The 21,207-nt window shown below is 42.5% G+C and overlaps 1 protein-coding gene and 1 non-coding gene across 6 annotated transcripts in view; one reads left to right on the top strand and one right to left on the bottom strand.

Annotated features, from left to right (window-relative positions):
* The window catches only part of ASAP1 (ArfGAP with SH3 domain, ankyrin repeat and PH domain 1), a 311,003-nt gene that overhangs the window by 75,926 nt on the left and 213,870 nt on the right, over window positions 1-21,207 (bottom strand). For all 5 annotated transcript variants that reach the window (XM_042923771.1, XM_042923770.1, XM_042923769.1 and 2 more), the window contains 4 exons: window positions 16,573-16,702; window positions 15,249-15,334; window positions 4,788-4,863; window positions 3,328-3,414 (listed from right to left, as the gene is read on the bottom strand). In XM_042923771.1, the coding sequence (XP_042779705.1) occupies window positions 3,328-3,414; window positions 4,788-4,863; window positions 15,249-15,334; window positions 16,573-16,702 (379 nt within the window). The remainder of the gene's footprint in view (window positions 1-3,327; window positions 3,415-4,787; window positions 4,864-15,248; window positions 15,335-16,572; window positions 16,703-21,207) is intronic.
* On the top strand, window positions 13,276-13,348 carry TRNAQ-CUG. Its single transcript has one exon. It is a non-coding gene; the product is annotated as a tRNA-Gln (tRNA).

Genomic DNA, 21,207 nt, shown 5'->3' on the forward strand with positions numbered 1-21,207 from the left:
CATCATGTGAAAACCACTTAACTGTGGATCTGGAGTCAGGGATCTTTGTCATATCTATACCTCCCCAGAACATTTAAAACAAAACGTGAAATCTCCCTGGATAAAAATTCTTATTAAAAGAATAACTCTCTTCCTCAGAACGCTTTCCACTGAACTAAACTGCTCTGTGTCTGCCCACGGAATTCCTAGGTCTGTCCGAACGCTTTAAAACTATGCATCTCTGACAGCCAGTTTGCTAATCCTTAAAATAAAACAAGCTTTAAAAATAAGAGTGCTTCTCTTTTTTTAAGCAAGGATCTGTATGCTAATAACATGAAAATTATTACATTCTAAATTTGCCTCTAAGACATTCCTTACATACATTTATGACCAGCCTAAATAAACTTTACAGTCTGAATAATGAGCTGAATGGGCTTTGCTCTACATCGGGCAAATATGCTTTTATAGGTGAATAAAGTGGCTGATCTCCAGGCTCTGACCTCGGAAGCCTATTCCATTAAGCTGAGCAGGAAGGAAGCCATTCATTTCAGAAGTCTAGCATGGACAACCCTACATTAACTACTAATGAGTTCTAAGGCTTAAGGTAGTTCCACAAATGATTATTTCTGCACTCTGACAAATGATGGCCATTTAGCTTGCTTTTGCAGGGTGTCTAGATAAATGAAAAGAGGTTTTTCTTTTTTACGAAAATAAATCGTGGAGCATTAACACTCATAATAATTAACAAAGCAAGACGCGACGGAAGGAATGAATCAGGTCCTGAATCCTTTGACAGCATAATAAAAATCAACGTGTATTCAGGAAAGAGAAATACGAGTGAGAAATCCATTCGGACAAAAAATACAAAACTAAACTTTACACGATGAACTTAAAACCTTGGGGAAATTCCACAATGGGAGCCAAGAAATGGAAGCTATGGTGATTTTTTTTTTTTTTTTTAGTTCAATTACCTACTCTCTATTAGCAGTACAGATAAATCACCTTACTTTCTTATTAGAAAACTGTATTAACATATAAAATGCATTATTAAGGAGTAAAATCTCAAATCTTTTTAAACTGGAAGCGGTTACTCATTGATTTCATGGGGTTATAGATGTTTGTGGTATCCAACGTAAAACTAACCTCTACTACGAGGCTTCATATCTCTCATGGAAGGGATACATGGAGTGGGCCAAGGTTCCCTTCTGTTTCACCTTCGTAAATACTTACTGAGTAGCTTTTGGGTGCCAGACAGTGTGGAGGGAGAGATGAGCCAAACACAGAATCTGTCAAACACCTTGCAAACCACACTATCATGGGCTAGCGAGAGAGACTCAAAACGCTGGAATTTGGAGAAAGATTTATGGGTATCATTATTAAAAATAAGATATTTTCAACCCTAAAGATAGTTGTGGAGCAAGCAGTTCTCTTGGGAAGTTAGGCTACTATCAAAACTTAAGATAACTAATCTCATAGAACATCTGCCAGAAGTCAATGAAGAATTTCCCTTTTGACAAGAAAAAACAAGTCCACCAAAAATCTGGGGATCCTATTTACAGCTCAGATTCTTGGAGCTTCCTTTAAAAGAGTCAAGTTAGAACCTGGTGGGGGCAAAGAGGTTAAATAATTTGCTGGGTGCTTTTAATTTCTCAGGTCCTTTATCAGATCAGTTTACACTCTTCTCGAATAGTAGTGCTATGGAAAGAACTCGATGGTAGATGGTCCTCCTTTCTTATTTGAGTCATTAAAAATCATTACCTTCTAAAGTTATTTTTGCAATGAGAGACAATAACAGCATGAGAATAGGATAGGCATGCTGTGAAAGATCAATCTGACTTGTAAAATACTCTGGACATGGGGCTAATGAACACTCATCATTTATTCATTTGGAGTGGCGTTAAATCAAATCACGTGCATTTCGTCATGTACACACTCCTTTGGCTTATATGAACTTTGTTCTTTAGCTGCCGTGAGCAGAATACATCAATCTCTATGCGAGACAAAAAGGGACTGAGATAGTTCTTTGTCTCCCACCCCTGAAAGCTCCCACATACAGGAAGGAAGTAATCCTATACAACAAAGCAAAGTTAGGAAGAGGTTAAGTGCATTTCGGAAAGTACAAAAACTTGCAGTTTGCTCCCTAAATAGCAATCTACCTCCTACCCCTCCTCCATTTACGTCTTTCTATTGCTTTAACATGGAGAAATCATTCAAGGAGACACGTCTCCTAGGATTTGTATGCCAGTAATAAGCACCTTCAAAAGAGGCCAGGAAACACAGGTACAGGTGCTAGCTGAGGACAACACAGGTACATGGAACACACACACGTCTTCCTGGCCACTGATGCCCATTTCCACAGGGTGGCAGGTGCCCAGGGTCACAGGCTGTGGACTTCTCTCACCTGATGAAACCCCAGAGGACTATATTCCCTCAGTAAAGAGAACCTTCCTTTGGGCTGCTTTCACGGGTTAGTGTTGCTTCCGCGTTTGAGGGGGGCTGCCTTGTTTTTGTTTGGGACTCATGAACCCCTTCAGAAATTTTAGGAATGTACAGTTTGCTATTGTGAGGTGATATCACGAGGAAATGGCAATATAAAAAATGCTATATATTACATGATTATTATTAAATATTGCATTGAGAAACTGCACTTAAATCCAATGCATGGTAATTTCATAATATAAACAGGCGCATTTTAACCCTCCCCTAGGTAACAAATGGTGCTCACTATTTAGCTTACCCTTAGCATGAAGTCCACACCCTGTTGCGTGCGTCCGAGGTCGTCCGTAATTAGGCCTGAGTTTCCACCTCGGAAACCCCCTCTCTCAATTTTCCACCCTCCTTGCCCCAAACTGTCTGTAGCCTGCTGACTACGCCGGGCAGTTTTCAACTCGGAGTCCCCTCTCTGCTGACAGCCACTCCCTGGAAGGTCTCTTGTGGCATTAACACTGCTTGCTCTGTACTACGGGATTCTGCGTCCGCCTCCCTCTGGCTGCCCAGGAAAGACAGAGGCCATCTACAGAGGATGTGGGTGTGCACTTCACCCGGAGACGATGCACCACCTCTGAATTACACGTCTGCAAAGCCAGAATGGCAAACCCAGGGGCCATGGAACTGCAGCCTGGGCGTTAAGAACATCTTTTGTGTGAGGAGGGCAAGGAGATAAAGCACAGCTGTTACATGGGCGATGCGGTAGGGATACACTTGTATCTTCTATCTCATGTGTCCCCACAACCATGGTGGCAGGAGGCTGCCGACATGCCTGTTTTGCAGATCAGGAAACCCGAAAAGGCCATCCCAGGCTACCTCACTTACACTGGAAACCCTGCTGGAAACATCTAGACCACCTACTTCTTTCTGATCAAGTTGAAGAGAGGATTTTATTAAGTCTCGGAGTGCAGTTAGCTGTTTCTTTTCTTCATCCTGGGTCTGTTTTATCTGTGACAGAAAAACATGACTTTTATCACGTATCTTTATACATTTATGAGCAGAGTTTAATTCATCCAAATATACACCGGTCATTAAACAGTTCAATTACAGAGTTGATTTCCTCATTAAAGTTTTTGACACGAACTCATTTTTTTTTTTTTTAAACGAACTCATTTTATATATGAAAGGCAGAATCTTCTCATCTTATGAAAGTATCAGTGAGTTTTAAAATTAGTGAATATGCACCATGCTTTCTCATTAAATAATACATCTAGGCAAGACAATTAAATCTGAAGTACCATTTCAAACAAAGTTAAGAAATAACATTGAGTCACTTGCTTCTGGTTTTTCAAAGGGTGGTAAGCAGGAATACCAGGACGTGATTAAATGGGTCAGAAGAACATGTTAAAAAGGACCAGAACCTAATGGGCTAATGTATATATGAAAGTTTACCCTTTGCCCTCGGATAAGGAACTGGTGGTACTTTTTTTTAATCAGCTGGAACTTACTGCAACCTGAACCATGTTAACTATTAAAAGACAATCGGAGGGGTGCCTGGGTGGCTCAGCCAGTTACGCGTCTCACTTCGGCTCAAGTCATGTCATGGTTCGTGGATTCGAGCCCTGCATCGGGCTATGTGCTGACAGCTCAGAGCCCGGACCCTGCTTTGCATTGTGTGTCTCCCTCTCTCTCTACCCCTTCCCAGCTCGTGCTCTGTCTCCCTCTCTCTCAAAAATAAGTAAACATTAAAAAAAAAAAAAAAAAAAAAAGACAATTGGAAAAAATACACAGCTTTGTGTAAAGTTACATAAAAATCTAAGGTATTATTTGTAACTCTGAAACCTTACTTCAACAGATGTGGGTTGTACTCATAAAAAAATACACTTTTCATATTATTTAGTACCAAGTGGTTTATGGGGAACACACTGGCCATTTCTACTCCTGCACTTAGTTTTTTCTCAAAGAGGTTTTTGTGATTTTATTATAAAAGTGAAACCTAGGTATCAGACAAAAGAAAATACAGAACAAGCAAATAAAAAAAAAATCATAAATGTGCCTACTGTGAGATAGTCTTAAGTTCTGTCCTTCTAGAGGCAAAACATCTGCAACACTGACTGCAGGACACTCACATGGGATGATGCTACAGGCCCCCAAAGGGAGAGCCTTCTAGAACCACTGGTAACATATCCCTGCTTTTCCTATGCCTCAAAAACATACTCTAGGATATCTGATCACTAACAACTTTGTGGTTAAACTGTTAGGTTTATACAGACACATCACTTACTCTTGCTTCTTTAAAGTTCTTCTACTATAGATTTCAAATTTCCTGATATTTAGCTACAAAAGCAACTTAAAATGCATGTATTTTATAAAATACTTACATTATATAAATCAGCAGCCAGTTTTTCAATGTACTGTTTCAATTTATCAGCCGTTTTCAAGCCATCTTGAAAGAAACTATGATGGAGAACACCACAAATTTACCAAAAGTAGAAAAAAAGAAATAAACCCTAGTCACCTGAAAAACCTAAATATATTTACTCTCTGCCCACATAAGTTACACAAAACACTGTTTTTAAAGTTTATTTATTCTTTGAGAGAGAGAAGGAGAAAGAGAGAGCACGTGCGCACAAGCTGGGGAGGGGCAGAGAGAGAGAGAGAGGGAGAGACAGATTCCCAAGCAGGCTTGTACTGTCAGTGCAGAGCCTGATGTGGGGCTCGATCTCATGAACTGTGAGATCATGACCTGAGCCAAAATCAAGAGTCAGATGCTTAGCCAAATGAGCCATCCAGGCGCCCCTACAGAAAACACTTATAAATGAATTTCAGTATTTTACAAAGATGCACCGACAAACAGGTCATGGGCACCATCTGACATGTGCTCGCAGCTATCACATAGACCTTGTGAATTATAGCTGTGGTCCCAACACAGTGATTTCGTGTGCATTCCCATCTATTCATAGAACCATTCTTCCTGGTGGTGCCATATTTGAATTCGAAAGAGAGAGACACACACATTAACCAGTGGAATATCATGAGGATGAATTAGATGTTGTAAGGAGAAGAGGGACTTTTCTAGAAACAAAGGTCTCAGGAAAGCTGGACATCTTTCAGTTCCCCAAAGACCCCTGGGTGCATGCTTGAAATCCAGGAAGTTGGATTGATGGCATCCTGCCCTGGGAACAACCAGACTGGCACCACCACACCCTGAATAATAATCAGCATTGACATGTTATGCGCATTCACGAGCTCAGCATGCCGTGCATTTTGGGTGTTATTTCGACAACTCCCTACAACAACCCCAAGGAGTGCACAAGCACTTCAATCTCATCTCCATTTCAGAGGATAAATGGAGGCACAGGCTGAGTCCCTGACTTGCTCACACAACTAGTTAAGTGGCAAAACGGGGATTCGGGGCCAGGTTCTGATTCTGACGCCCTTGCTCATGACTACCAAGCGAAGAGATTTCTTGTCTGACGCCTCCACTGAGGAGTCCCACTTGTTTCAGTGTTTAGAATCTTCTTTCCCTTCTTGGAGGCTCCTCTAACCCTGCCCCACAGCAGGTTATTTCTCCCTACGCTTCATCTGTTGCTGTCTCCCCACCAAAGAATGAGGTCCTTGAGGATGAGGACTGTCTCATCTCTGGAACGCAGTGGGCCCAACACCAAGCAGATGCTCAGTGAGTGACTAAGAATAAGCACGACCAAGAAGTTTTAGGGCACATCTTGGGATGTATATATATCGGTACCAGAACTGGCCCTCCAACAAGCGATTACCGAAATCCGACACGTTCCAAAAAATTTTAAGGTTGACATATTCAGCTGAGAACCCTTACTAAAATAAGGAAGGGAAATACGATCTTCAGAAAGCCTTTGGCAACAGGGATGGGAGAAAGGAGAGCGTTCTGGTTAACCATGCAACTGGAGACCTACATGTAAATTCTCCTCTTCTGCCATTTGACTGTTCACCACTGCTTGTCGGGATGAAAGTTAAACTTCTCGGTAGAGAACTGAATAACATTTATATACTGGCCCCTGAACATCTTGTCGGTTTTATCTCCTACCACTTTCCTTTAAAAAATATGAACTCTAGCCATGTTACATTTTTTTCCAGCAACTCCCCCGGCCTTTGCATATGCTGTTTCCCTGCTGAAATGCCCTTCCCTACTCCACTTCTACTGTGGCTCAGCTCAGTTGTTGCCTCCCTTGTCTTGCCTGTCCAGGGGATGGCATTTTTCAGCACTGGCTACACCCAGGCCGAATGCTAGCTTTAGAGGAGCCGGCCATGTTCTGTCCAGAGAAGGCTATTCATGAACATCAACCTGAACCAGCATCATCTACATTCAGGAAAAAGTGTTTGTCAAGGAGGCATTAACTTTGTACGGCTACAAAGTTAATCACAGCAAAACCAGTTCTGACCTCTGATACTTAGATAATTTCCGGAGAAAGTGTGTGAAGGCAGAACACATCAGTGTAAGGTGGATGCTGTCAGAACTCCCTACAACAGAAAAAGCAAGAGCCTTAGGGTCAGAGGATTATCGCCCAAAATCGGCTCCAGGATTTACTTGGGGTGGGACCCTGGTGAGTCACTTAACTTCTGCTCGTGTTACCTGTATTCAGTGGGGAGATAACACATATGAAATCCTTCCACAAAGCGCTGCAAAGTTAGGACGTGCTCAGCACATGTTAGCTTTCTTTCCTGGGGCTGCGTGGGTTTATCACGAGTCATGTCCTTCCCAGAAGGATACAGACTGGTCACAGATATGTTTGTAAAAGTGTCTCATTTTCACTCAACGTGAAAGGAATTTAATTACCATCTTTTTTTAAAGGTGAGTTTAAATGACAATGCTGTAGAGTGGGTTTTGCAACGGGATAGTCACTAGCAGCTAATTTAATGAAAGCTCAATAAATTTAAAATTCAGTTCCTGAAGTCTCAGTAGCCACACTTCAAGTGTGCAGCAGCCACACGTGGCCAGTGGGTACCATGTTAGACAGTAAAGAGTATCACCATTTCCATCATGGCAGAAAGTTCTTCTGGACAAACTGAAAAAACAAACTCAGATTTGAACAGCACATGGAAATATTATAAAACACACACATTTTAAGAAGAGGGAGGACACTGTTTTAGTTTGAGATGGCACTGATAAAAATGAAATGATAAAGTTATTTATCAGCAGCGAAAGCAAGCTGGAAGGGGGACAAATCCCTACTACTTCTAAGGCTGAAGGAACACCCCAAAAAGTCTGCTTTTTGCACTTGGATTCTTCAGAACATTATGAACAAAGACTCACAAAAGTCAATATAATGAGAAATCATTTTAATCTATGATAGGATCCAATTTTTGTAAGTAAGTCATATACATAAACCCAGTAATCTGAGATTATAGGTTTTCTTTTTTGTTAGCTTCATTTGCTAATTATTTTCTAAAAAAGATGAGATCTTAGGCAAAAAAAAAAAAAAAAAAAAATTATAGAAAAAACCCCCGACATTTAGTCTGGAAGGCTGAGCTGAGCCCCTCGCAGAAAGTTATTTTAGCGCTGACTTCTGGTTTTGACTTCTGGTTTTTGGTGAGAAACCGGAGCAGGATGCAGGGGACAGGTGGCAGGGAGGACAAAATGGTCCTGAGTTAGTAACACAGTCATGAGTGAGCAATGGCCAACGTGCTGTCAACTGTCCCCTCTCTGGTGGCCCCTCCCCTCTGTGACTCAGCTGTGAGCTGGGTGGGCTCTGTGTCACAGTCCCCCGTCACCTGCCACAGCATCTCACTGGGGGCAGCTGGCTTCTGTGTCCCGTTTCCTTCCTCCACTTCAGCTGGCTCTGGTTCACTGGAAATGCGTGAACTTCAGAGTCAAAAGCAGATCATAGTCTGGCTCTAAGGCTCGCGGTATGTGGAACCCTGGGCAGATTACTGACCCTGTCTGAAAATGAGTCCGATCGTCTCCAAAGGCGGGACGTTTTCTGGCTTCCAGGAGCACCGGATGAGGTACTACACATGAAAGTGTTTTGTTAATTGGAAAATGAAGCCCAAGTGTCCGTTCTCATTACCTGCCACTCAACTTAAACACGTGAGCCTTCCCGGTAGAAGGCGAAATTACCTCTCTGACATCCCACTAGTCCCTTGGCCACTTTCTCTGTAAATTACTGAAATATAATGAGATCTCTGGAAAACAGACGATGATTAACAGTAATAATAATAATGGCAGTTGGCACATAATTGAGTATTTACTCTGTGTCAGTCACTCACTATTAGGACAATTAAGTATCCCCTTTCAAGTCTCATTAGAGGCCAACAAAGTAGATAATTATTATTATTAACCTGTAACAGACAAAATAACTGAGGCCAAGAGAGGTCAAGCCACTTAACAAGGGTCATCTAGTCATTAAGTGCAGAGTTGGGATTTGAGTGTAAATTTTCCTACCTTTGGAGCACAGGTAGTTAAACAAATCAGGCTGACCCGGGTCTAAATCCTGGGTCTAAATCCACTGAGTAACAGCATAATATCTGAATCCCTGCATCTCTGTGTCCTCATACAGGAAATGGAGATAATCATATGTACCTTGGGAGAGTTCTTGTGAGCACCGCAATAATGTTCTTAAAACGCCAGGCACAGAGAAACAGTTCAAAACATGACGGCCACAGGCCAGCAAAATGAGCCTCATTACTTCTCTGACCTTAGGGACACAGCTGCATTGGCTTCACTTTTTAAATAAGCAGCTTGAAAGAAACAGGACCATAGTTTAATGACATAGAGTGCTAGAAAAATATAAGATGCCAACGGACAGTCAGAAGGACCCCCCCATTTATCCTGACAGGCTGTCACACACCCATCGCTGCAGAGTGCAAGCTCATGAACACTGAACACAACAGTCCCCCATCCACCGGGCAGAACACACCCTCCTCTGAGCGAGGCAGAGACTTCTCTAGCCTGAGAAAGTTGCTACCAACTTCACTTTTTACTCTGCTTATTTTGTCCAAACGATGGGAAAGGGAGACACTATGTTCTCTCTGCTTTTAACTTAATTAAAAAAAAAATTTTTTTTAACATTTATTTATTTTTGAGACAGAAAGAGAGCATGAACAGGGGAGGGTCAGAGAAAGAGGGAGACACAGAATCTGAAACAGGCTCCAGGCTCTGAGCTGTCAGCACAGAGCCCGACGCGGGGCTCGAACCCACGGACTGCGAGATCATGACCTGACCTGAAGTCGGACGCTTAACCGGCTGAGCCACCCAGGCGCCCCTAACTTAATTTAAAAGAAATAGAGATAGGAGTGTCTGCTACCCCCATCACACATTCTGCTCAGCTTAGAAAGCATTTGGCCAAAGGCTGAAATGCTCAGAGACAGTAATATTATTTTCAAAAGAAGTCAGCATGTCCTGTAGTATCATAGAGCGTATCGTTCTTTAAAACAAATCAAATCATAGAACAAAACAAAAATAAGTGACTTCTTAAACACGTCAACCATCAATCCCACCTGAAAGCTTATTTCCAAGCTTTAGGTACTGATTTCCAGCTACCCAGGGTGACATTTCCTCCTAGATACATTCCTTGTGTGTCCTGTGGTACTGAAGAAACTTAATTAGTGTAAGTACTAATTAACTACAAATACATCTTGACAGTTCAAAGAGTGAGCCAAGAGTGATATGTTGGTATCTCATAAAAAGACTCTTTGGAATAGAGATGTCTAGGCCCGAGTCCAGGCTTACCAGATTCGGATTTCTGACAACTGAGAGCATGCACTCTGGAGTTACAGAGACCTGGGTTCAAGACTTGGTTCTGTCACCTGATTATAAGTTCCATGAGGTCATGGATCTTTGTTTTTGCTTTGTTGCTGTTTTCTGTGTTAAAAAAAAATGAGTTAAATTCACGTAACATGAAATTTACCATTTCAAAGTGTACAATTCAGTAGTTTTGAGTATATTCACAATGTGGTGCAACGGTCACCCTACCCAAGTCCAGAACATGTCTATCACCCCAAAAAGGAAACCTGCTCCTGTTAGCAGTGATTCTCAATTCTTCCTTGCCCCAGCAAACAATAACCTGCTTTCTGTCTCAGTGGACTTGTCTTTTTGGACATTTCATTTAAATGGAATCATATGATGTGTGGCCTTCCATGCCTGGCTTCTTTCCCTTAGAATAATGCTGGAGATGTTCATCCATGTTGTACCATGTATGTGGATTTGTAACCCTCCTCGGAGCTTCCTGGGTATGGTCTGAAAGTGGCCCCTGTCATCAGAGGGCAGGGAGAGACCCGAGAAAGCATCAGGCCACTCCAGGTTGGTAGGTGGCAGTTTTAATGACAGTGAAGGGAGCTTATGTTCGCGGGTTGTCTTGGGAGGCAGCAAGGTGCCTGGATCCCTGTACCTGCCTCCAAATCTCGGAAGTTTACAAAGAGGCCCTACCTGTGCTCAGTCATGTATATACCATGCAGGTATTTGCAACAGCACATCACCATCTCAAGGCTATGTCCTTGGGGCAGCCTCTGGGAGTGGTAAAGGCATGTGGGGAGGCCACATTCCAAGGACTGGGGAAGGTGAGGAGCCTCTGAGTGCCCAGGTCCATCTTGCTGGGCAGTCAGCAGTCGTGTTTCTTTGGTGACGTCTCCCTACGTGGTCTGAATACTGCATTCTCTTTTATGGCCGAATAATACTCCATTGCATTGCTACACAGTATTTTGTTTGTCGGTTCATCAGTTGATGGATAGTTGGGTGTTTCCACGTTTTGGCTATTGTGAATAATGATGCCATAAACATGTATGAACCCATTTTTGCTTAAATATTTGTTTTTAATTCTCCTGGGTACAGGCCTAGGAGTGGGACGGCAACATTAAATGATCCTCAGCTTTCCGTTCTCAGGCGCTGTCGAGCTGTCTTCTGAAGCAGCTGCACCAGTTTGGAGAGATGGAAATCTCTCTGCGGTGTCCTGAAGGCTCCAACTTCTCCACAGTCTCGCCAAGACCTATTTTCCACTTTGTCGTCGCTATTGTTTTTCAAATACTGCCACCCTAGTTCGTACGAAGTGGTATCTCATTGTGGTTTTAATGTGCATTTTCCCCAGTGACTGATGATGTTGAGACTTTTTTCTTGTGCTTTTGGCCACTGTGTCTCTTTTCTGGAGAAATGGCTATTCAAATTCTGTGCCCATTTTTAAACTGGGTTATATTTTTGTTGTTGAGCTGTAAGAGTTCTTTATATATTATGGATACTAAACCCTTATCGGAGAAATGACTTGCAACTATTTTCTTCCCATTCCGTGGGTTGTCTTTTTGTTTTCTTAATAGTGTCCGTTCCCTCACTAAACCTTTCACTTTTGAAGTCCAATTTACTTATGTTTTTGCTTTGGTTTCTTTTCTATTGCGCATTTTGACACACGTTTACTGAGCATCTACTGAATGAGTGAACGTGCCTCTGTGCAAGTTACTCATCCTTCCTGAGCGACACTTTCCCTACTGCTTTCGACGAAGATTAGCTGTTATGGTTTTTAAATTAAGGGTAATAGAAGAATGTTTGTAAGTGCTTGTGATCCTACAGACAGATCATAATGATACTTGCTAGGTATCCTTGCTAGGGAAAAGGAGCGAGCAGCAGGAGAACGCATTTGTCCCGAAACTAGGATGTTCCCCACAATGTTCGTGTCTGAAAGTGAGGAGCGAATGGTGCAGGTGAGCTGAAATGGCTAGCAAAGAGTCACAAGCTCTTCTTTTCTGCTCCCTTTGTTTTTCCATTACAGCAGCTGCATATTCCCACTGGGGTGCTGGACTATCCAAGGTGCTGCAAGAGCAAATTCGCTTTGGGGCACCACCTGACTTTGCACTGAACATCATTTGGGAAACTGGAATAGGTACTTTGAATATGAAATCGCGGTCTCTGAGTTAAGTAGAGATGCTTTACAAGTCTATTATATGTCTATTAAGGGTTTTTGAGGGATTGCCTGAAGGAGGAAAGAGTAAGAGTCCTCTAAGAACACTACCCTTGGGGCACCTCGGTGGCTCAGCCGGTTGACTGATTCTGACTTTGGCTCAGATCATGATCTCCCGGTCTGTGGGTTCAAGCCCTGCACCGGGCTCTGTGAAGACCGCTCAGAGCCTGGAGCCTGCTTCGGATTCTGTGTCTCTCTTTCTCTCTGTCCCTTCCCCACTTGTGCTCTGTCTGTCTTTAAAATAAATAAACATTAAAAAAAAATTTTTTTTTTAAATAAAGAATACTACCCTGGCTTTTCGCTGTGTGGGCATTCTTGAGGTTCAACCATGAGGCAGCTAGGGCTGAATCCCATTCGAACTCACTTTACTCCTTGATGTTTTTGGATACCTCTCCCCACAAAGGTTTTACTGTGTAGGGTTTCCTCCTGCTGATCTCTCTCTGCCCCCCGTGTGGCGGGGGGGAGAACTCTTCTCCCAGATTTCAACGGCCGGATGCTAGCCATCCCCCAAGTCTAATCCCGACCGCGACCACCCCTTCAAGGAGCTCTCCTCAGTGCCCCTGGATGAAAGTCTCCCCTTTTCCTAATGCCCATGTCATCTGTTCCTTCCTGGGCCCACTGTGATGACGATGTTCCAACTTACTTCCTGTATCAGACAATTAACTCCTAAGGGTACAGTCTTGTTTCGTCTTTGTACCCCAGAACCTACAAAGCTCCTGGCCTTTGTCAGGAGATTGATAAATAGCTCTGGAAAGGGAAACAGCCGGGAATGGCCGAATAAAGGGAGGATGTGTTAGCTCTATAGGTCAGAAGTGCTCTTCTTTCTACCTTTACCGACTACTTGTAAAAGTAGTTTGCAAAACATCTTACAGTTTGGAAAACTCATGTTAGTGGAGGTTAAACCCTTCTGCACAGACTAAGAGAATGTGAGATCAAAAGAGACTTCTGGGGCGCCTGGCTGGCTCAGTTGGTAGAGCATGTGACTCTGGATCTCAGGGTCATGAGTTCGAACCCCACGTTGGGCGTAGAGCTTACTAAAAAAAAAAAAAGGAAAGAGAGAGAGATTTCTAAAATTAGGTGTCCAGATTTGCTGCCCAAGTACTGTAACTGAGAAGCTCACTTATTTCTTAAGGTGGCAAAGCAATGGTATGTTTCTAGGAAAACAAGTTGTTGAAAGGTGAAAATTCGACCCTAGACTCAAATAAGGGGCCACCACAACGCATTTCAAAGTTTCCTATGTGCCCCACTGAGCTATAAAGCCAAAGGTTAGATCAGTTCTTTTGTGTGAGGCTTCCACAAGCAAACTTTATCTTACAAACATGAAATTGTTTCCACGTCGATGGATTATTTTTATATGTGAAACCCATTCATTATACAAGGTAGAGTTTGCTTTGAAGGGCAGGAAAAAGTTAGCAAGGGCAATTTATGTAAATAACTATTTGATCATTAAAATTTTTCCCGAAGAGAAACAATTCTGTACAATATGTGCACACAGACATGATTTCAGGAGCCCTCGGGCTCTGAGAGTAGTCAGCACATACACTGTGGCCGGCACCAGGCTAGGCGCCCCACATGCACTATTCTCATTTAATTCTCACATCTACGAACCTGAGTCCCACCTGACAGATGAGGATACTGAGGTGTAGAGAAGCACCCGATGAAGATCACATGGTCACCAGGCTGCGGAGCCAGGGTCCGAACTCATCTTTCTGTCTGACTCATGCCTTGTGTGTGTCCCACAGTAATAACGCTGACTTCCCCACGTCTCAGTTGAATGCAAAGATGTTCTTAGAACATTAAAAATTGGGGGGCACCTGGGTGGCTCAGTAGGTTAAGTGTCTGACTTCGGTGCCAATCATAATCACACAGTTTGTGAGTTCGAGCCCCGCATCAGGCTCTGTGCTGACATCTTGGAGCCTGGAGCCTGCTTCCGATTCTGTGTCTCCCTTTCTCTCTGCCCCTCCCCTGCTCATGCTCTGTCTCCCTCTCTCGCAAGAATAAATAAATATTAAAAAAAAATTTAAAAATGGGCATGTTTTCACATAAAACTCTATGAGAAAACCGTGAAAGCTAATCCAGTAAGTCAACAAGAAGTAAATAAGCAAATGAAATGCCAGAGAATCTCAAAGAGAATAAAAATGCAATGTTCATAAACAAAAATGGTGCTGGTATAGAACAATGGATCGTTCTCAAAGCATACCTCTAATTACACAGGCATTCAAGTAAGGAGGCTAAGTATTCTTTTTTAAAAAAGCTTTTTTAAAAAAATGTTTATATTTGAGAGAGAGAGAGAAAGAGAGAGAGAGCATGCGCGCATCAGTGGGGGAGGGGCAGAGAGAGAGGGAGACACAGAATCTGAAGCAGCCTCCAGGCTCTGAGCTGTCAGCACAGAGCCCGATGCAGGGCTCGAACTCATGGACTGTGAGATCATGACCTGGGCCGAAGTTGGATGCTTAACTGACCGAGCCACCCGGGTGCCCCATAGAGGCAAAGTATTCTTAATGTCCAAGGTATTTAATTTTGTCTAATTCAGATGATGAAAAAAAAAAATCCAAGTAGGTATATGTGGTACAAATGAGCCAGTAATAGGTAAGATGCCAAGTACGGGAGGAGGGGGAGGGGGTCACCGAGAAGGCCTCTGCAGTGACAGGGATATATGGATCTGTGGCCAGAGCAGGGCCAATGTTAGGATTTGTTAAGTAAGACAGCATTTTTGAGTAACAGTTGCACCGATAGGAGTTACTGATTTACAGAAAACGACGAAGATGGAAAGATCATACGAGTTCCTACCATGTGGCTGTGGAAGGTTATATGGGTACGTACAGCGACCAAATGAAGAGCAGAAAGAAAGGAACATAAGAAAGGCAAAGAAGTAAAGGGGGTCCTTCCTGGGGCTAACAATCACGACCGCCGTGTTCCACTTACTTGCACTGAGCGTGGTAATACTTTATAAGATTCTGCAGCAGGTCCACACCCTTTTTGGTCTTGATTTCATTAACTTTAATGAGATACTGTGGAAATAAAACAGAATTGTATGTTGACTGTTACAGACAGGGTTTCCCAGTCCTGGGTCTGGGGAGCAGAATACCGATCGTGAATCTGCACAAGCTACTGAACCTTGGCTGCCTTCAGACAGGGGAGTTTCATTTGGGGAATGACGATCAGGCACAGTCACGAGTGTACAAACGACATGATTAGAGTGTTAATGGTTTACAACACTCCAGATTAGTTTACTCTACAAGCAGAAATCAAACACAGCAAAACATTCTAGAATGTTTGATTATTTCCCCCTGGTGCAGTGGATCTCAAACTTAGAGTTCACATGATCGAAACCTGAAAGGTCGTTCTTGGCAGAAAATCAGTAAAATTGCACTCTCTTTATGGAATATGCGGTAAGGTACTGAAACTTTTAGGAAGAGTTTCCGGTACTCAAGAATGAAAGAGTAAGAAAAATTAACGTTACAATAACCTGTTATTAATCAAGCAGTTAATGAACACTACTAGCTCTGATTTTTACCAGTATCCAAGACTTTCCGTTGATATTGTTTGCTTTTTTTTTTACTTGTTTTATTATAAAGAAGTGCTTACGAGCAGACAGGTTCAAGAAGAAGCTAAAAGGTTGAAGAGGAGGAAAAAAAGTATTTTTTTAAAAAAAGAAACACTTAAAATTGAGAAAATCCTATCTGTTTTAGTATTTTTGGAAAACTGATAAAGGAACTGTTACACGTTAGCGTCAGAATGGCAGGACGCCAGGTCAAGGAGGACCAGCGCTCGCTGGGAACCCAGTTTGAGAACCGCTGCTCAAAGTTTAAGGGAACATGCTTTCATTACATTTCTTTCATGAACTCAGACTTTCTTCATGACTACTTTATTTCAGCTTTCATTCCACTGGACACATGGTTAAAAAAGACACATGCTCTTAACCTGGATCAGTAAGGCTTCATGTTCACCAGTGTTACTCCTCACCAGATGTTTTTTTCCACACTCACTCACAAGCAACATTAAAGTTCTCACCAAAGAATCCTGTTTTGGCATAAACAGCCCCACAGGACCAAGGCTCAAAATATGAGACAACAGTGAAATGGCGGATCCCAAAAGGCTTGGAGAAAAACGGAGATGAGAACCCTTAAGAAACGGTCCCCTCCTCTAATAACCAAACAGCCTGCAGTTAAGCAGAAAAACTGCTGACTAGCAGGAAAGATCACAGTTAACCAAACGCCAGGCAAATGCTTGCAAAAGCTGTTCTTACTTCGCACATTTGGAGCTGGAAGAGGCGTCTCTCCTTCTCCATTTCTTCTGCGATCTCGGCTCCCGTGATCTCCGTGCGGATCATTCCATGCTGCTTTGCGTGCTCTCTCTTCTCCTTCTCAATTTTTGTACTGTAATTAAAGATGCCATCATTTAAAAACAAAAACAAACATTCCTGTCTTTCCTTTTTGTCTTCCCTTTAACAAGAGTCACTGATTGTTTCTTACTAAAGGTTAAGCAGCAGGAACTCTTAAGTCGGTAACGTTGATGGAAAGTAACATTCAAAGAGAACACACATCGTATAAATTTTCACCTAGGAAACCTTGCCTTTTAAGTCTGATCTTACACATGGATGAATTCTTATACATTCTCTCACATTTTGGTCTGCATGAAAAAATTCTGACAGTTGATTTTTTTCTTGGGTAAAGTACGTTACTCATCGATGAAAAAGTATCAGAAAGTTGGAGACCTTAGGTGTATCCTGATTGCCAACAGATTAAGAGTCTGAGAATTATTTCAGGACAATCAAAGCGCATAGTGGGGCATGCACAAAAAGTAGTCAAAGGTAATTTCCGATATTCTTCTAAACCTGGGCCATTTCCATATCCCCATAACACACTTTAATCATTCCATCATCTGGCAGTGGCCTGTACAAAATAAGGATGGGAGAGATCCTAATCTACAATTTGGAATCCCTCTCTGGCCTTTGTTGCTTCCAGATTGCCATCATATACATCACTAGACACGGGGCTCAGGGAGCTGAATGGTGCCAGAAGACACAGTTCTGGATATTGACATTTAGAATGTTCCTGAAAAAAAAAGCTGTCTTGACATCCTAACACCTAAAACCCAAGGAGGCAGCTCACTGCGTTCTTGACAAGCCCTGTTGATGTACAGGAGCCTTCTATCAACTTTTGGGTGCTTTACTCTGAAATATGAATGGGTGGTGAAAGATGATAAGGTAACTGAGGAAAGGCTCCAAAATGAAAGCAGGGGTTCAAAATAACAAGTCAGGGAGTGGGTAGGCGGTGGTGAGAGAACCAGGGGCAGTAAGAGAGAAACTACTTTATAAAATATAATCAAATCCTCAGAAAGGTAAAATAGTGTATCTATGAAACAAGAAGAAGAAACTATACAAAGGCCACCAAAAACTCCCAATGAACTGAGAAAAAGGGCTTTGGAAATTTAAAATATGATAGCCAAATTAAGAAAGTCAACTGAGGGATGCCTGGATGGCTCAGCTGGCTAAGTGTCGGACTTGGGCTCAGGTTATGATCTCATAGTTTGTGAGTTCGAGTCCCGCATCTGCGGTCAGTGAAGAGCCCACTTTGGGTCAGAGCCTGCTTTGGATCCTCTGTCTCTCTCTTTCTGCCCCATCACCTGTTCTCTCTCTCTCTCTCTCAAAAATAAATAAAACATTAAAAAAAAAAAGATGACTGTGGGATGCCTGGGTGGCATCCGACTTCAGCTCAGGTCATGATCTCACAGTCCATGAGTTCAAGCCCCATGTCAGGCTCTGTGCCGACAGCTCGGAGCCTGGAGCCTGCTTCGGATTCTGTGTCTCCCCCTCTCTCTGCCCCTCCCCCACTCATGCTCTTTAAAAACTTGAAAAACTTGAAAAAAAAGGTTTAAAAAAGTCGACTGAAACAGTGAGAATAAAAGGTTGAAAATAATCTAAAACAGAACATAGGCAAATAGAACAGAAAAGAGAGAAAAATTATAAGAACAACCTAGAGAATCCAACATTATATGGCGAAGCCTTTTAGGAGAATAAACAGAAAAGAAACCAGATGGGAGGAATGATAAGAAACATTTTGGGAACTACAGAGCTAAAAACTGCAAAGAGAAGGTCAATGAAGAAACTTCGTAGAACATTAAAAAAAAAAGACTTTCACATTTTCTAACTGAAAATAAATGAACCCCTTCCCCAAACCCCACACAAAGAAATGGGAGCAAATATGATTATAAAATGAGAGGATTTATATTCAGCCAAACTCTCATTCTGTGTGATGCAGAATGAAGATATTTCTGGACATGGAAAAATCTGAAAATTTTCCCTCCTTGAGAGCCGTTCCCTGGAAACGAGTGGAAGTGGTGTGCCAGCCAAATATGGGCCCATGCCAGGAAGGAGGAAGGAGGAGAGCTACCATGAAGGGGCAGCCCAGGACGACAGTTGTGCTGCTGAGCAAAAGGGCTCTGGAGGGAATCTCCAGGACAGAACAGACGGGACTGCCAGACAACCTAACGATAACAGATCTATAATCGTTGTTACAACATACATAGTGTATGTTCTAAACAGAAACACTATTATTTTGTTTTAAACAGAAACATTCATAGGTGTTGGACATCAGTTCTAACAGATAACAAAAGATCACAAACGTTTCCAGCAGTAGGAGGCAAATGAAATGAGGCAATTATTTCACTAAGGGAAAGCAGAAAATGGTACGATGAGAATGGAAGGTCCATTATAACACCATTTGATGGGCACTGAATATTTACAGCCACAGAAGTTGTTCACACTGACAACTGGTTTATCCATAAACTGTGGTATTAACCACACTGGATGAACAGGGATGGGGGTGGGAAAGCCACGGGGGGTAGTTGTGCGAGGGAGCTGAGCCCTCATGTGCTGTGGCTGCACAGCAGGTGCACCAGGAGGAAACAGCAAGAGAACACAGAGGAACAGAGACAAACCAGCCAGGGAACAGGAGAGGGACTCAAAGGACAGGATGGGTGGGGCTGAGGACCACCGTGTCTTTCCATGAAAAGCACGTCCATTGCCTACATAAGATCCCCTCCTCCCGTTCCTCGTTAGGAAAAGAATCCTCATTATCAGGTGCAGCACAGACTTGGGAAGGCAGCACGGACATTCTTACAGTGCTGTGACACAGAAGTGCTGTGAACGGTGCCTGGTCTGCCCTAGACGCTCTACTCGGATAGACTCTTGTCGAGGCCATTATTATTGGAGTTTCTATTCTATGCAGAGTCCGTCTTAACCGTTGCAAGCACTATTTAATGCTTTCTTTTATGTATGGGTGTTATTTTGACCAAGTATTATTTGATGGTTTAAAAAACTTGCTAGAAACAACTGACTGGCCAACTGTATGTCTGTCAACAGGCAATTACTTCAACATATTATGTTATCTTGTCTTCACAGAAGCCTTGAGAAGTGGTTAACGCTTCTATGGTTTTACAGGTGAGGATCATCAAAGTTAAGTATCTTGGCTCAAAGTCACAAAGCCAGGAAGTGGCACCACTGAGATTCTCCCATGGTCTCTGACTCCCCAGTGTGTGGTCTAAACTATTATGCCTCACTGCCTCCCGGGTTCTAAATGGAAGACCACAGCCCAGCCTCCTGGTTATCAAAGCTAATAAATTAACTTCTTTTTTTTTTTTGTATGTTGTTTTGTTTTCTGCAATTCATAATCAAATGAGCCCTATCACATCAAATAATCAAACATTTGGGTTTTTTTTTTTTCTTATACCGCTATACATGGTGAGGAAGAAGCATATCTTAGGAAAATCATTTGTTGATAGAGGTTTATTTTATTTATTTATTTATTTATTTATTTTTATTAATTTATTTCTTAATGTTTATTTATTTTTGAGAGGGAGAGAGAGACAGAGTGTGAGTCAGGGGAGGGGCAGCGAGAGAGGGAGACACAGAATCCAAAGCAGGCTCCAGGCTCCGAGCTGTAAGCACAGAGCCCGATGCGGGGCTCGAACTCGCAAACTGCGAGATCACGACCTGAGCCGAAGTCAGACGCTCAACCGACTGAGCCACCCAGGTGCCCCGATAGAGGTTTATTAAAAAAGAAAAATAAAACAACAACCTTTTGGTGAAATCCTAAAATCACGACCCACTTAAATGATGAATCCTGATACACATTTCCAGATCTGGATAATTCTTTCATTCCTGCAGCAACTATTCCCTATGCACAAGCTATGTGCCCAAGGTACTGCTAGGGGTAGGCACTGGGAGATTAACACCAAACGCGAGGACGATATGGTCACTGCACTCACCGGGGTCAGATGCCAGAGGACAATACAGACTAGTGAGCAACCAGACAAGTCTGAGTACAGTTGAGCAAAGCGCCATGAAGGGCACCTACATCGTCCTAGAATGGTTTCTGCTCCAGGACATTCATAATACTGACCACCAGGTCTTGTGCCAACTGTATTTTTATAAAATACCAAAAATACAGTTCCACTACCCAACACTGGTAGTATTTCAGCTGCCAAAGCACATACTGTACCTTGTTTTATTTCCATGTCCTACAAAAGAGATCTATTCCACAAGTGTAGAGCAAAGGTGTTTTGTTTTGTTTTTTTCTCCCTTCTGTGGACTCGGGCCCCTTTTGTATGTACTTAGTTCTATTCCAAGCCCAGGGCGTGAAGTTGCCTCTGGGCAGGGCAGCACTTAGCTCACAAGAGTGAGCACTGATGATCTTTTTTAATACAGAAAGACAGGATGGCCTATACTGTTCACTCCATCACTGACCATTTTAAGAGCCCTTCTGTTCTCAGCTGCATTTATAACCATCAATGCGTAAAAGTATTCCTAAGGCAGCAAGTCTCCAACAGTGCGTTTATTACATAAGCATTTGTAGAAGTAGTCTGGCAAAAAACAAATTTA

Source organism: Panthera leo, chromosome F2 (assembly GCF_018350215.1).
Source record: "Panthera leo isolate Ple1 chromosome F2, P.leo_Ple1_pat1.1, whole genome shotgun sequence".
NCBI lineage: Eukaryota > Metazoa > Chordata > Mammalia > Carnivora > Felidae > Panthera > Panthera leo.